This window comes from Netta rufina (assembly GCF_964035555.1).
Source record: "Netta rufina genome assembly, chromosome: 12".
NCBI lineage: Eukaryota > Metazoa > Chordata > Aves > Anseriformes > Anatidae > Netta > Netta rufina.
This window is the reverse complement of record NC_140135.1, coordinates 13,572,597-13,587,235: the sequence shown is the minus strand read 5'-3', so window position 1 is coordinate 13,587,235 and position 14,639 is coordinate 13,572,597. Positions and strand designations below refer to the sequence as shown.

At 45.0% G+C, this 14,639-nt stretch overlaps 1 protein-coding gene across 3 annotated transcripts in view; it reads left to right on the top strand.

The window, feature by feature from the left end:
- The window catches only part of MBNL3 (muscleblind like splicing regulator 3), a 99,041-nt gene that overhangs the window by 74,585 nt on the left and 9,817 nt on the right, over positions 1-14,639 (top strand). For 2 of the 3 annotated variants that reach the window (XM_084294043.1, XM_084294042.1), the window contains exons 6-8: positions 7,648-7,798; positions 12,382-12,476; positions 13,976-14,049. In XM_084294043.1, coding sequence (XP_084150169.1) covers positions 7,648-7,798; positions 12,382-12,476; positions 13,976-14,032 — 303 coding nt within the window. In that variant the 3' untranslated portion in view covers positions 14,033-14,049. The remainder of the gene's footprint in view (positions 1-7,647; positions 7,799-12,381; positions 12,477-13,975; positions 14,050-14,639) is intronic. The other variant, XR_014618796.1, reaches the window with a different exon arrangement.

Here is a 14,639-nt window from a genome sequence, read left to right as displayed (position 1 = left end):
AAAGCAGACAAGGTATCAATTGTTCCAGCCTAGCAAACAGGAGGCTTGTGCCTATTACTTTAGCCAAGGCTTAGTGAAATGACAAGTCTCAAATCAAGGATCACTTCCTGATCTGTTTGATACTTAGAGCCTGGTAAGGATGGTCTCACTTGCATTTTAACTTGAATTGTGATTCTAATACCTAGAATTATAAGAAGTCAAAGAAAACTTACCAGCATGGATCAAATTCCTAGGTGGAGTGAATGTTTGCCATTCTGTTGACTTCCCTTTAATGACACCTTCATTCTAGTTGGAAACTTGTCTTCCAACAGTGCATTAGAAAAATCTAGTTGTACTGTTGAAATTGTCCAGAGTGGGGACGACATTGCTGTTATGATTTTTTCTTGTGCCCTCATGGCAAAAAGAGCCAACAGCATCCTGGGCTGCACTAGGAAGAATAATGTCTGCAGATCAAGGGGGGTGATCCTTCTCTTCTCATTCCTGGTGAGGCCATAACTGGAAGGCTGTAGCCAGTGCTGGGCTCCCCAGTGCAAGAGAGACATGGACATACTGGAGTGAGTCCAGCAAAGGATTCACTCAGATGAGTAGATGAGTAGTTCAGATGATGAAGAACTTGGAGCATCTGACACACTGGGAAAGGCTGAGAGGGCTACAACTGCTGGAGAGAGGGATGGGAGAGGGTAAAGAAGACAGAGGCTTACTCTTCTCTGCAATGCTCAGCAAAAGGACAAGAGGCAATGGGCACAAATTGAAATACAGGAAATTCCATGTGAATGTAAGAAAAAAGATTCTTTACTGTGAGGGTTGCCAAACACCAGAACAGGTTGTTCCATCCTTGGAGATACTCAAAACCTGCCTGGTACAGTCCTTAGCAAGGTACTTTAGTTGACGTTGCTTTGAGCAGTAGGTTGGGCCTTTCCAGTCTCATCAGTTTTGTGATTATGTGAATAAGCAACATTAAAAAGGTCCTTGCCTCCTTTTTGATTTAGAAGTAAAGATACTAAAATTTTTCTAAATACCTTTTTTAAAGACAGTTAAGAAGGTTGCTTATCATTCATGGTGAAACATAGTACAAAAAAGGGGAGGATTCACAAATGTTTTTCTGGTAACATCAACATTACCTGGAATGTAATTTGAAGAACCAATTTATAATGGAGTATTTATCTCTCCTGAACAGTTTATTTGTTATGTTTCTTATTGTTTTTATTATTATTGAAACAGCAGCCAAGGTCTGTTGAAAAAGACCCTTCTGAAATTAAACTCTTGTGTTTTTTTACAATTGACACTTTACTTTTTCACTAATAATCTAGGACACTGCTATTTAACTAAAGCCAATGCATGTTTTATTCATGCTGCCGGCTTCTCTTAAAAATGTAATTAACCTTATTTGTATGCTGTTAACTAGAACCTTTAAAATATTTATTGATGGCTTGTTGCATCACCCTTGCCACCAAAACAGCTTACATTATTCATTGACTTTTTAAGTTTTGATGCACTTACTGTACCTGTTGAGGAATAAGACTTTATATTAAAGCGAAGACTGGTGCCCAGTCTTCTTGGATCAAAAATCACGTGCCAGAAAAATGGGTGTAATAAGGCCTTCTAAAATAGATTTGGAATGATTCCAAATATAAATTCAGAAGACATTCTGAGGGACACAATCCTGCAGTTACTTTTCACACACGAGTAGTAGCTCTACTCTCTGCAACTTGGCTCAGGACTGTGCAGCACAGCCAGGTGAATTGGGTCAGGCTCACTCCCTGGTTCAGGATCACACTTAAGCTGTGCTTGAACCTTCCTTCTTTACCAGTGGTCCTTTTCCTGCCATGAGCCCTCCTGCTGACCTCCGCATGTAGCTGCAGAATTAGGGCTGGAGCCCAGTGCGAGTCCACGTGCAGGTGCTAATCCCCAAGCACTCCTCACCCGCTGTGCCAGCTGCAGTGAAAATGCTCTAGGGCACACGCCCATGATGTTATTTCTTTATTTCTGAAATTTACTGAGGCAAAATAGCTGACTAGCCACTGGGCCAGGTAATTACTCAGACATCCCATGTTGTGCATGCCTCGTCTTTTTAATATATTGTATAATGCATTCATTTTTATTTTTTTCTCTTCACCTCCCCAAAATATGGCTCTCTTGACACACCTCTGCTTGCTGTTTTTGTTACTGTGCTTGACCCCCCTCCCTGGCCCATTGCCATCATGTGCTCGCTGCCTGCTAATTAAGACTCAGCCAGCTGTCAGATCACTGAAGCGACCGCTCGAGGCAACCTTTGACCTGGTACTTGGACCTTTCACCTTCTCGCTTTGCACGTAACCATCTGCATGAAAGCCTTCCTCGCTTGGTCTGTTGTGTTAGTGCCTGGGGAGACTGCCCATCCGGGTCAGAAATGTTAGTGTCCTTTCAGACATGCCGATCCTGCACCCACACGCCACCCATTAACCACGTGAGCTTTTCCTTCTAAAGCCCAGATGTGTTTTGGAGGCACAGAATAATCCTGGGGGCCTTTGTGGTGGCAGGCAGTTCAGGATTTTGAGCGACTTTTTCCAAACTACAGCAGCAGAGTTGTGAAACGCAGCGTTTTGGTGAGGATTTAACTCCATTAGGTCTGCACTGTGCTGGATATGCCACAGGATTGGGTGGTGCAGGATAGATCCTGTTCGTGCCACTGAAGGCAGAGAGGCTTTTTGTGGTATGCCCAACAACATGGCCTTGCCCGGCAGTGTCGTGCTGGTACTGCCCTTGGCAGGGTGTTCTGTTTGATGGGCACAGACCAAATTTAGGACTTCTCCAATCCTGGCTGTTTCCACTGTTGAGAGAAGCAGAGAGAGCTAAGCAGCATCACAGAGATTTGTGCTGGGAGCTGAAGCAGGTGTAAGGCAGGACTTTGATCGTGTACTGGGTAAGCTGGGAAGGCCATGGCTACTGCAGCTGGCTCTGGCTCTGGTTCCTCCCCCTATATCAGCAAAAGCACCTGGCTCTGGGTGCCTGTTTGCTTCTGCCTCAGGCATGGGATCTGCTTTGCAGCCTTCTGCTTGCAAATTGCCTTCATGTAAGCTAATTTTGATTATTTTCTGAGCCCCAGATATATTTACCCATCTTTGTGATCCTCACAGTAAGGCAAAAGTCATCCTCCCAGCCTGCTGTCAGTCCTGGCTCTGTAGAAGACAATTCCTTCTCAAATCACCCCAATGTGAGGGATTTAATACACCCTAAAAAAAATCTAGTCCCAGAGCTGTAGGTGGAAAGGGAAGAGTGGACACAGAGGAGTCCTGAAACCTTCGAGCCACTGTTGCTCACCGTTCCCAGCATTGGGAAGCACAGCTGATCTGCTCCCCTTCCCCTCCTTGTATGAGCAAGGGCTCCCCCACCTTTCTCACTCCCTGTGTCTGGTTGTTCCTCACCCCCAGGCTCAGCAGGTCGCCTTCCCAGGGGTCTCAGTGGGATGAATATTCCCTCCAATGCCAGTGAATATTAGCTCAGGCAGGGAGGCTGTTTTTCCCAGAATGGGAATGTTAGCGTGTTTCTTTAAGCTCTGTTTGGGGAAAATTTAAATGAAAAGAGGTTGTGTTGAGTTTGGCCAGAGGCAAAGCCCCTTTGGCAACTTCGCAAGACTTGTGCTGTTTTTGTTGGTGGTTGTGGTGGTTTTTGTGTGTGTGTGGTGTGTTTTTGTGTGTGTGTTTTTATTTTTTTTTAATAATCAGCAGGCTTCCCTGTTGCAGCTTTAGACAGCAGCATGAGGAAATCTTGTTAGGGGCCAGCTTCCGCCAGCAGGCTGGAATTACACTGTGACTGACACAACAGCCTCTCAGTGCTCACTGCTGGCACAGGCACAGCCCCAAAGCCAGCTTAGACAGTGACCTACGCAGTGCCTCGCTGCCCTTGCCGAGAGCCACCTCGCTTAGGAGACAGTCTGGCTGAGAATGGGAAAGCCCAGTAACTCCCCTACCCTTCCGACCTTCCCCGCTGAACAAAACCTGATCAGATAAGGGACTTTTAATAGTCTTCCTGCCTTGGAATATCTGAACATTTTCAGCTATAATGTTGGAATATGTCACCTCCTCTGAACCCTTTGTGAAGGCTGCACCAGAGAATGATTTACGGTGCTGATAAGAACACACATCATCTTCAGAGGAAACTGCTCAGATTGGTTCCCCTGCTTGCCAGGGAATGGGTGCAACCTCTGCCCTCTTTCAAATCATTCTATCTGTTGTGACTTGGACTGAAGCAGCAAGTCAGATACGGAGCCAACCCCTCTAAGCTAAGTGCAAAGGAGTGAAAGTGCGATCTGCTCCCAGGAGATACGGATCTGAGGGGAACTTTGAGGCGCAATTAAATTGTTTGTTGCAAAGATTTAATCCAGTTCCTGTCTTGCAAAAAAATAACAAGAGAGAGTTGTTAACCTGCACATGGGAAATCTTGACTTAGGCATGCATTGCATTTTTGCCTGTCATTCAGGCTGATTTATTTCTATGCCATGCAGAGAAGTGACAAATCTTTTTGTTCAGATACTCATATTCCAGCAGGAATGTGGCTTTCCCAGCCCCAAAATGGGAGACTGCCTGGCATTTTTGTAGTGGGAATTGTTCACTAGGATCAGTTCGGGCTATCAAATAGATACTGAACAGAAAAAAAAATAAAATTAACCCCTTCATGAGTGCAAATGGCCTGATCATGTTACAGAAGTTGCATATCTGTGTGCATGTGGAGACAATAAGAATCAGAAAAGGTTACTGTCAGCTATCAAAGGTTACTGCTACATCTGTTTTGACTGAAGTTTGTCCAGAGGGCAATGACAAGCAGCACTGTGTACCAAACAGCAGGGCAAACTGTCCACTTGCCCCACTCTCAGTAGCTGCAGTGGTGATTAACTCAAGAGTTAGATAGGTTGGCAAAAATAGGAGTTCTGCAGGACATGCTCCAGTACGGATGCTTCCCCAAGAGCTGGCGTGGGAGCAGGACACCCAGAAGGCTGTCAGAACAGGAGCAGACCAAGATGGGCTCCGACTCTTGTGCCCAGGGTGCTCAAGTGGCAGAGCTGGCCTCTGGGCTGCACAGCAGCCACTGCAGTGTGCTTCCTTCTTTAGGAGACTGTAGAAATGTTACGTTTATTTGGGCTTCTTCACCCCAGCTGCTGTGTAGGCATTTCCCAAAGGTGCTGTTCAGGCAACAGAAATGGAATTGCTGTAGCTGCATTCTCTCCCATGCCCCCAAGGGGATGAAGCTGGGTAGGTGGAAGCACAATGTTAGAGAGACAGTAGGGCAGACTGTTGTGCCTTGACATCCCTGTGGCTTGTTCGTGTTTATATGCCACCTCTGACTGCAGTGCTGGGCTCAGGAATTGTCCCATGTGTAAAGAGACAGCACTTCACAGTGAGATCTCAAAGCTTTTGGCACTGACAGTAGGGATAATGAACTTTTTGGGATGGTGACAGCCTTTGGCCAAGAAGCAAGGAGTCAAAAGTCCATTACGTGCCTGGCACAGTTGCTTTGCTATAATTAGTAATTTCTTTTTTCTCAGGCAGATTTTGGAAAAAGCATGTTTTGCAATCAGGCGCAGTAAGGAATATGGATTTAAGCAGCAAGTTCTTCAGTTACTGTAAATCTGTAAAGCACCTCTGATGTCAGTGGAGTTACTACAGTCTCTTACAAGCTGCAAATCTGTTTTGTGCCTGAAGGAACATTCATGGAACCATCATTAAATAGACATGATGTATATAAAGACAGATTTAGTGTAGATATCAGTGGGGGCTCCCCTAAAAATGGAAACGCTTAGATCTTTACGTGGAAAACCTCATCCTAAAATATAGATCTTAAGCAAGAGACTTTGGTTTCTGTCTGAGAATGTTTGCTCATATTTGACTGCTCTCTCTTGATACTAGCCAGAAGAAATCTAGAAAGATATCATTAAGTCGTAATGCTGGCACTGGATGTCTGCTAGCATTAGCAGAGGATGTGTGCATGTCTGAGGACAGTTTTGCAAATGCAATTTCTTCTACTTATTTATTTTTTTAACATTAAAGGTACCCCAAACCACCACGTGAATAGCAATAGGTTGGAGTAATGTTTTGCCTGGAAGTGTCTTACTTAACGTTTCTGAGATGAGCAGTCTCCTATAGCAAATTAACTTTAAAGTGAAACCTGTTTCTAGATGGTGACAAACTGTTGCAAGCTTTTGGTTATATTCTGTTGCGTGTTGAACTTCATGATATTTTAAAATACCTCTTCCCTTGTTGTGTGTTAGTCTTCATGACATTTTAAAACCTCTCTTTCCTTGTGTCCTTTCTTACAAGTACTATGTGTTTGTAGCCTTAGCTCTTCATTAGCTAAACCTCCCCTAATACCCACCCTTCACTGTCATTTATTCAAAAAAAAAAAAAAAAAAAAAGGGGAGCGATAACCCTATGGTTCAGCCATCGCTTTGCTACATGATATAAAACACAACTAGGCAGAAATGACCTGATTCTGCATGACTTCCACGTGCGTAAATCTCATTGACGTCAATGGGAGTGTTATGTGCAAAAGGACTGCAGGGCATAATTAAAAAGGACCCTTTTCTATCACAATGTGGAAAAAATTGTGTTTTTTGCTTGGGTACAATGAGAAGCTGTAAATCATTAGACACGTTTCTGTCTCCTAAGAACCTGACATACTACTTCGCTGTTGAGACATGCTTTTTGAATGATGAGTACCTTACTGAGAGAAGTTCCTGAGTTGGGTTAATGCTTTTTACCAAGTCTGATCATGAAACAGGTTTGACGGGCTGGAAGAAGCACTGTGGTGTGATAGAACAAAAAGAAAGGATTTGCCTGATAGCAAGACCCACCCAAATCTTGTTCGAACAGCAGATTTGTCAATGGCTTTTTCCACTGTTAATAATGAGCAAGCGGTATTTAACTGTTGGAGGCCTTCTTCTAGTGCTGTGCTACTAGAAATTGGGAGCAAGTCCAAATCTACTGTTTGTGAGCTTTGCAGCTGTTGCAGGCAGCAGAGAATCAGGCCTTTTCTTGGCTGTGTTGCTCAGCCTCACTAATAACAAGTGGAAATGCATTTTACTATGAATGTGACATTATATGTGTAATTGGCAACAGCTTTCACTTGACCACCTGAACACATGGGTCAGCTGCATACAAGAGTGCACACTCCCACAAATGTACACATCCATGTAGGCAGGTATTGGAATAAGCAGAGGCAAGCATCCCTAATTTTTCCATGGCACTTATTACTTACGCTGATCTTTTTGCTTTTAAATAGTCATCTACTGTGTTTCTCTTAGCTGGTATGTTTTTTAAATGCTTGTTGCCTGCAATTGTGCTTTGTGGTATCCTGTCCAGATGATCACCTCTTCCCTTCTTCCCCCTCATGCTTTTTTTTCCAAGTCAGTCCTGCTGAAAATCTTCCTTAGTGTTTCCTCATTCTGGACTTTGCCCCTGTCTCCTGGTGCATTTACTAACTGCTTACCTAGTGAAGCTGTGGTTACACCTCCAACTTTTACTGTGATTTAGCTGCTCTTCTATTTCCTGTCTGCTAAGTTGATACAGTTGCAGGTGATTTGCAGCCGAGACCCCCTATTATTTATTGCATGCTCTGTCTGCTTTTGGGTCTCTTTTATATTCCACTTGTCTTTAATGACTCCCTTATCCACAGGCCCTGCCGCCTGGTGCACTTCAACCTTTACCAAAGAGGCCAGCACTTGAAAAAAACAATGGTGCCACCACAGTCTTTAACCCAAGCGTTTTCCACTACCAACAGGCTCTAGCCAACATGCAGTTGCAACAGCCTACGTTCATCCCTACAGGTAAGTGTTTCCTTGCTTTCCCCATCATCATTGCTTTCTTTTTATGGCCTAGACATTGAGCTAATAAGCAGATTTATAAGAGTCCTTCACAAAAGAGTATTAGTTTATAAAGTTTCATGTTAAAAAATCAGTGGAAAGTTAATGTATGTTTGACTTTTTTCCTTCACCTAATACAATTTAGAGCTTTTCACTTGTAAAGATCCCTTCTTAGCCTTCTCTTTTTTTCTTTTTTTTTTTTTTAAAGCAAACTAAGAAAAATGTCTGCATGTTTCTGAATTCACACTTCCTGTTTCTCCTCCTTATGGTTCAACTAGTTAATCCCAAATTAATTCTTTGACTCTTGTGTAGCTATATTATGGACTCATGTTAAAATGTTTGGTGGACCTCTGTGTAGAGCTGTCCACTCACTTCAAGCTGCAGGTATCTTTCTAACATTCTGTCTCAGTGACCTACATATTCCAGCAGCTGTGATGTTTATGGAGGGAATGGCTCATCTTTAGTAAATACAAATTATATAATCCTCTTTAAAGTCATATATTTTCCTCTTGCGTGTCTTTTGACCAGTATGATAACCTAAGATTTTTAAAAGCAATTTAACTCCCAGCTTTTATTGTACCTTTAAGGTCTCAGAGTAAAATTGAAAGATGCAGTTCAGTAATTCATATAGAAACTGAAATATTGGCATGGCAGATGTGATAGCTGACTAGCCAATTAACCTCTTCGCTGCAGCCAAATTAAAACCAAAACCTGCTTAGTACTTAGTAAGTACTGAAAGTGGCTGAAAAAGGAAATATTCCAGAGTTGATAGCTCATTTTTAGTATCATTATTTTCATTGCAGAGCATCATATGAAAATGAATGCCTGAAGTTTTTAATGTCTAATGCTGTATTCATATGCCAAATTTTATATTTACAAAAACATACAAAGTCTTTCTCTGGGCTGTCCATGCAGTGAACATGCAGTGGCCCTGGACCTTGGCCTTGCCATTCCCTGAGGTCAGGGGAAAAGCTTTGAGATATCCCAATATTGACACCAAACTGCATTTCAGGTGTGAGCATGGATCCAGAAAGCTGAGACCTAAACACTGGGTTCATGTGGCCTGTATGTTATGAGAGTACTTGGAAATATTCAGAATTCAGTAGATGCCGGAATGTTTTTCCTGGGGAATTGGGTCTTGTATGAAGAGATGGATGGAGGGACTAAGCTGGCGCCTTGTGCTCTGCAAAGTGCTCTTGGAGTGGATCAGCTATACCAACCTTACCACAACTTTTTCAGATTCCAACTAAAATACAACCTCAGAAAACAGACACTTTCTAGAAAGTGAAATCTGTGAGCTGGCTACATGCTTCCCTCCCTTGAGGTCGGAGTCTTCAAAGCTGATATAAAGACCTACATTTCTGATGCAAGCACTATAAATTAGCTTTTACCCAGAACTCTTGTAGTGCTGTTGTGCCCTGTCTCATGGGAACAGAATTACACACAGGCAGATGTGTAACAGGTCTATTTACTGGCATCTGCTCTCATCTGACGATATTAACACTGGTCAGAGGAGTAAATTTCCAGTCACAGAGTGAATCTCTGATGAATTTACACATCCACATTTTCCCTTCCTGATGCATCAGGCTGAAAATCTGGTCTAAGCCTTTGCAGCACTCTTGAAAGCAAAGCAGAGAGGTGGCATGTAACAACTCACATGGCTGGGAGTGGAAGTGAGTGGTTGTTTTTGTTAATTTCACCTTTTCAGTTATTGAGAGATCAACATCATGGTTTCCCATCGAGCCAGGGGGAGTCAGAGTGAATATTCAAAGTGGTGTCAGAACTGCAACTGTTTCAAATCTAAAAGCAACTGCCTCTTTCAGTTTAAACTAGAGACTTTGAATCCCAATCCTTGCTTTCAGGAGTAAATTGTTTTTAGAAAATTGGTTTTAACATGAGTGTGTTTTTCCTATAAAGCAAACTTGTCTGTTGACATCATCAGAAAAAAATCAACACACTTGATACCAAAAAAACAAAAACCACCAAACAGCCCTGATTTGTCGGATAGATCACATCACCTAATACCAGGGTTGGAGAAGAAATACTTTTTCTACTACCCAAGAATTCAAGAATTAATTTGGTTTGCTATGTTCTCTTAAAACTGAGTTTAAACTATCTATGTATCAACATGCAGAATCTGTTTTGCATGTGCTTAAATATTGAATGCTGCAAAGAGAATACCTGCTTTTTAGTTAAAGTGATTTCTAACACTGAAGCTTCACTAATGAAATATCCCTTTTGTTCATCTTTCCACGCTTCAATGCATGGTGTGCAGGGTCAGTTCTGTGCATGACACCCACTGCAAGCGTTGGTAGGTTTTTCTACACAAACTTCTCAACTTTTCCTAATCTGAAAGAGACAGCAAATTAGTATGCATCAGTGAGAACCTGGGTGGCTGAGTGGTGTGACTGTCTATCCGCTGTCTTCTTTGAGGCTTAAATGGTTGTATCCCTTTTAATTTCTGTGCAGTGCAGTGTTTTGTGTGACTAATATGAGAATCCAAGGCAATGCATTCCCACCCCTATTTAGTTCTGCTGCAGAGACAAAAATCTGTCAACCTAAATGTCTTTATAACCCATTTAAGTCATCCAACAAAAGAAATATCAATGGGAGGTTACTCTTGGTTTATTATTTTTGTATCAGGTGTATTAGCATTCAGATTTTTGGTCGTCCTTCTGAGGACATTTTAAGAGACTGTTTTAATAAAGGCTTTAAGAAGGAATGTATTCAAGGTCAGCCCCTTTACCAGAGCAGGGTGCTGCTTGTACAGTGAGTAAAGAAGAGCTTAAACTGTGGACCAGCTGAAGATTCATCTCTTTTTAGTAAATTGTCAGTTGTGCAGGTACAAGTTGCTGTGAGGAGCTACCAGGGATGCAGTGAGGCTGAGAACATGCTCTCTGCTGCTAACATACAGTCTCAGGATCCGGCATATGCTAGGAACCTGTGTGGGTCTTTGAGGGACCCTCCCCTCTCTCTACGGCTGCTGGGTACAGCAGGATGGGTGAAAGCTGAGGTTTCATCCTCCAGTCAAGGTTATGCAAGACTGCAACCATCCAGGAGCGTAGCTGCTTCAGCCAGAGTGAGAAAGAGGGGAGCAGGAGCTTTGGGAAGAGAATAGAGCAGGGCCTCCAGGGAACCATTTGGGGTAGCCTGAAAGCCAGCAGCTTTGGCAGCAATGGCTGAGCACTCTGCTCTTGAACCTCCCCATCCTTCCAGGCTGCTTTATCCACCTGAGGGTGATCCTGCGGGGCAGGAGGCCCTGTGGGCACAGGGTTATCCCGCTGCTGAACCCTGCGATCGCTCCTGCAGGCCCCAGCTCACAGTCCCGATGAACTTTGCTGAATCCTATGTCTGTGCTGAGATGGGCTGGGTGGGAGCACACACAGACAAGCTATGGCTGTGGATATACCTGGGTGACCGCAGTAGCCTCTGAACTGTCCCCGTGGAAGGCCAGGTGTGTCTCCAGGGTTTTGGTGCCAAAAAGTTCACTGCTATCTGCTGCTCTGCGCCCAGCTCTTTCCTGGCCAGGAGGAGAAATCAGTGGCTGCAGGTTGGAGTGATCCAGGGCAGCATCCTCCCCATCCTCCCGTGGGTTTGGGGGGTGGCTCTGTGCACCCCAAGAGCATCCCCTCCAGCTCCGCGCTCCATGGGAAGTGCAGCTTCGAAAGGCTGCCGAGCTCCCTGCTGCTGCGTTGTCCTTTCAGATGCTCTTCCTGCGAGTTGTGACCGTTTGAATGCATTCGTGAATTTCTCCCACTCGGCCTCCTCCCCTTTCTATTCCCTCCTACCTCGCAAGGAGGGAATTTTGCCAAATCCTCTAGAATTAGAGCGGAAAGGAAGCACGCTGGATTTGTGCGGAGAGAGCTCGGGCTGCTAGCCGCTCGTCTGCAGTGCCTTCACCCCTGTACTGTGCCGAAACGTCCCCGCTAGAGAGAGGCGAGAAAACCCGGTTGAAGAGCCGCTCTGCGGCTGCTGGCCCGGCGAGATCGTAGCCGTGAAATGGGCCCTGCCAGCGGCTCGCTGCAAAGTGCATCATGTACCTCTGGTTCCTGGCGGGGACGGGGAGGGGAGGGAAGGGGATGAGCTTTCCAAGGCGGGTGGGAGGGTGCGCTTGCCAAAATGTCCCCACCCAAAGGAACGTGCACTGGCTGTGTCTAACTCCCCACGGGTGCGAGCTGACGTGGGCTTTTGCTAGCACACCCGCCCTCCCCCCCTTTGGAAATTTGGCCCTCGGAGTCTAATACATCATTGTTCTGCTTATAAATGTACTAAGTGTTGAGAATGTTTTGGTTTTTTCCTTAATTATAATTGTAATTGGCTTTTCCCCTTCTCTCTTGTTTATTTTTTTTCCCAACGCTGTCTTGCTTTGCACTGTGATTGCATGCTGCGCCCCGATGTGTCCTTCATGACGATGTCACATGGCTTGTTGCTGTGATTCCTGCCACGCCCCCAAATCCACCACATGTTGCCATGGTTACATATAAAAAAAAAAAAAAAAAAAACGCTCCACCCTCCCGTATGTCGCTTCCATGGTTCCCTTCCGAAAGTGCCCATGATGCACGGTGCTACGCCCACCACTGTGTCTGCAGCAACAACTCCTGCCACCAGCGTCCCCTTCGCTGCAACAGCTACCGCCAATCAGGTTTGGCCCTTTCAATGGCTTTCTTTCACGTGTTCAGATCTCGAGGACCGGGCGAGGGCCGGATCCTGCGCGGTGCCGAGCGCCTCCGGGTCCCGCTCGGCTCGGCGCAGGCTCGGGCGCGCAGAGGCAGCGTGTGCGTGTGTGTGTGTGCGTGTGTGTGTGTCTGGGGATTGGTGAGGGGGCACCGGTGCTGGTCCTGCTGCGGTGTCTAGCCCAGCCGGAGAGTAGGGATGGGCGATCCTCAGGGGTGTGTGGGCTCCCGGAGGTCTGGGCGCTTCTCTGGCAGCGTGTCCGGCTTCTCCAAAACCCCCGGGTCCTGAAAAAAAAACAGGCTGTAAAACTCCCGACAATGCTGTCGCACTAGACCTGCAGCACTTCTGCTTTCAGTCTCAAGCAGAAATACCACCCCAAGCATCCTTCCCTGTGGTATTTTGGCATGTCCTCTCCTGGCTGGAAAGTGGAAGTGGGAACACAAGGAGGTCTGCCCCAGTGCAAGATTGGGCTCTGAAAACAATCTCCCCACTCCCCCCAAAAAAATGAAAAATGGGAGTGAGGCAATGAAGTCTGAAGCTTATTTCCATCAGTAACATGTCACCCATCCCTACAGAAATTACTCTGGATGTGCAGTACGTGCCATTGTAGCACTGCCATAAGTGTACAGGACTTCATGCATGTCTGCCAAGCCATAATTCTCTCCAAAACTTTCCTCTGAAGATACTGAGTTGTGATGGCTGCTTCCGCACCAGTCCTGAACTGTATATGCACAATCTGTCCTAGTGATGCTTCCTGATAATTTGGTGTGCCACAACTTTTCCCAGTTAGACCAGAGAAATTTCAAGTGCTTTCCCCACCACTCCCCAATACCACTTGTAGCATTTTTTTAGTTCTTTGTCCTGCTCTCAGGTTTAGAGCTGTAGCAAAGAAAATGGGGTATCACTTTATTCAATAGGATGCTATTGGGCATGCTGAACGCCAGCGTTATCTCAGGGGGTATCCTGTAGTCTTTTGCTAGTGCAAGGTCATAAAGCTTTCAGAAGAAGTTTTGCCTGCATAAGTCCTCAGCAGTTTTTTACTGCTTGCAGTAGGTATTGCTATTCTTTTTGTGTGCTTTGTTGTAATTTTCAGGCAGAGAAGGTCTTACTCATACTTGTATCAGTCATGAGAAGAAAGCAGAGATTTCTGTGCAGTGTTGCTCTGTGGCTATATGAGTCTGGACAAAGTTACGCTCCTTATGTTTCAGCCAGCTAGCTTCAGGGCATTTTGTCTTACTTGTAGTCCATGGAGTTAAAATCCCAGTACAATTACCTCCACTCCACGAGGCATCCATAGTGATGCAACTGTGTTGTACTTAATGTGTGGCAAAATAAAGACAGCTTGGGAATGGATCATGTTTTATAAGACACTGATGTACTTACTAATGTGAAACTGAAGACAGAATGAAGAGACTTTTCTCAAGGCAATGTTTTAATGTGTTGTGTTCTTTGTTTGTTTTGCTGTAGATATCCCAGTTATCAGTAGATGAACTGAGTAGCAGCATGTTTGTTTCACAGATGTAGAAGTTCCTGATAGAACAGTAAGTTGCTTTTTGGTATTTCTCTTTACAGTGGAGTACTTTGTGCAAGGGCACTGCATCCCCCAAAAGGGGCTTGTTTGGGCAGAGGGACTGAGCCTGCAGGACCCCGCTGGCTTTGCTCTCTGCCAAGTCGACAAGAAATTCAGCAGCTGAAGCACAGATATGGACCAGCCTTGTAGTTTACAACAAGCCATGTTTTGTTGTGTCTAAAATACCTGTTTCATGGTATTCATAGCCTCCTGTCTTGCATCCCCCTGAGCCTGGCAGTTGTGTTTACACGTTACTCTTGCTCTGCACAGCTCCCAGCTGCCTGTAGGTGCCTCAGGGGGTTGTGCTATGGATGGTAAAGACTGCTCTGGTAATGAGTCAGCTGAAAAGGGGAAACTTCTGTTTTGCTGTTAGTGGCATATTCCTTTTCCTGGGGTAAGCAGGACTGGGTCATCAGCAGCTGCTGTGCCTCAGCAGGACTGGCTTGGTATGGGCACAGATCTGCTGTTAACTGCAGTAGGGGCCTGGCCCATGACAATTTGCTTTAGAGGTTCTCATGCATCTTTAAGATGAATGCCACAAGCAGTATCCTTCACACTACA